At 44.5% G+C, this 1,107-nt stretch overlaps 1 protein-coding gene across 1 annotated transcript in view; it reads right to left on the bottom strand.

Annotated features, from left to right (window-relative positions):
- Positions 1 to 524, bottom strand: part of LOC103460713 (nck-associated protein 5) — a gene marked incomplete at its 5' end in the record, with an annotated part of 25,056 nt that extends 24,532 nt beyond the window's left edge. Inside the window, one exon of the mRNA XM_017303443.1 lies at positions 420 to 524. Within this exon, the coding sequence (XP_017158932.1) occupies positions 420 to 524 (105 nt within the window). The remainder of the gene's footprint in view (positions 1 to 419) is intronic.
- Positions 525 to 1,107: the final 583 nt, after the last annotated feature.

Raw genomic sequence — 1,107 nt, forward strand, 5'->3', positions numbered from 1 at the left:
GCTAAGATAAGCTAAGCTATACAAAGCTGTTACTCTATGCTAAGCTAAGATAAGCTAAGATAAGCTAAGATAAGCTATGTTACTCTATGCTAAGCTAAACTATACTAAGCTATGTTACTCTATGCTAAGCTAAGATAAGCTATGTTACTCTATGCTAAGCTAAACTATACTAAGCTATGTTACTCTATGCTAAGCTAAGCTATACTAAGCTATGTTACTCTATGCTAAGCTAAACTATACTAAGCTATGTTACTCTATGCTAAGCTAAGATAAGCTATGTTACTCTATGCTAAGCTAAGCTATACTAAGCTATGTTACTCTATGCTAAGCTAAGCTAAGCTATGTTACTCTATGCTAAGCTAAGTTACTCTATGCTAAGCTAAGCTAAGCTCTGTTCATGGAGGTTTCTGCGTCGCTACCCTCAGTCTCAGCCCGGCTAACTCAAAGTGTTTGGGCTCTTTCTTCTGAGTGCGGCAGGAACCAACCTTTTGCGTGAGCAGCGCCTGCACCACCTGGTTGGCCACCTGGGGGAGCACAGGGAGGTTAGCACAGATCTGAGCTGCAGCTCGGCTTGGAAAGCAGGAGTAATGAGGAGCGGTGAGCTCAAAGGGACAGGAAGTTGCATCACAGCGTCGACCTGGAGGTAAACGAGCAGCGGCTGCCTCCAGCGACTCCGACCCTCAGCACCACGTCTGAAAAAGCCTTTTCCTTGAACCCTGCATGATGTTTTCCTCTAATCAMAATCAGCTTATTAATATTTCTGATCCAGCAGGATTTCCTCTCATGTCTGATTCTTCAGAAATTATCTCAGATTTCTGTTCAGTTTGGAAAATTCACAGCATTTCACAAAGCGACCAGCCTGCAGGGCGGCGACACCTTCGCTTCTGTCCCATTAAAAYAACCATTTACTCTGGTAAATAATGACTTTATTCTCATAATTAAAAACAAAGTTCTTAGTCTGGCTCTGACGCTACGCTAGCGCTAGGCTAGCACGTTAGCTTTGGTTGCCTTTACCCAGAATGCCCTGCGCTGTAGTCCACTTCCTGCTTCTGGAGCGGTCTCTGGTCCGCTTGCCGTTCACATTCAAACCGAACCCAGACCGAGGTT

This window comes from Poecilia reticulata, unplaced genomic scaffold (assembly GCF_000633615.1).
Source record: "Poecilia reticulata strain Guanapo unplaced genomic scaffold, Guppy_female_1.0+MT scaffold_277, whole genome shotgun sequence".
In the NCBI taxonomy this organism is placed as follows: Eukaryota; Metazoa; Chordata; class Actinopteri; order Cyprinodontiformes; family Poeciliidae; genus Poecilia; species Poecilia reticulata.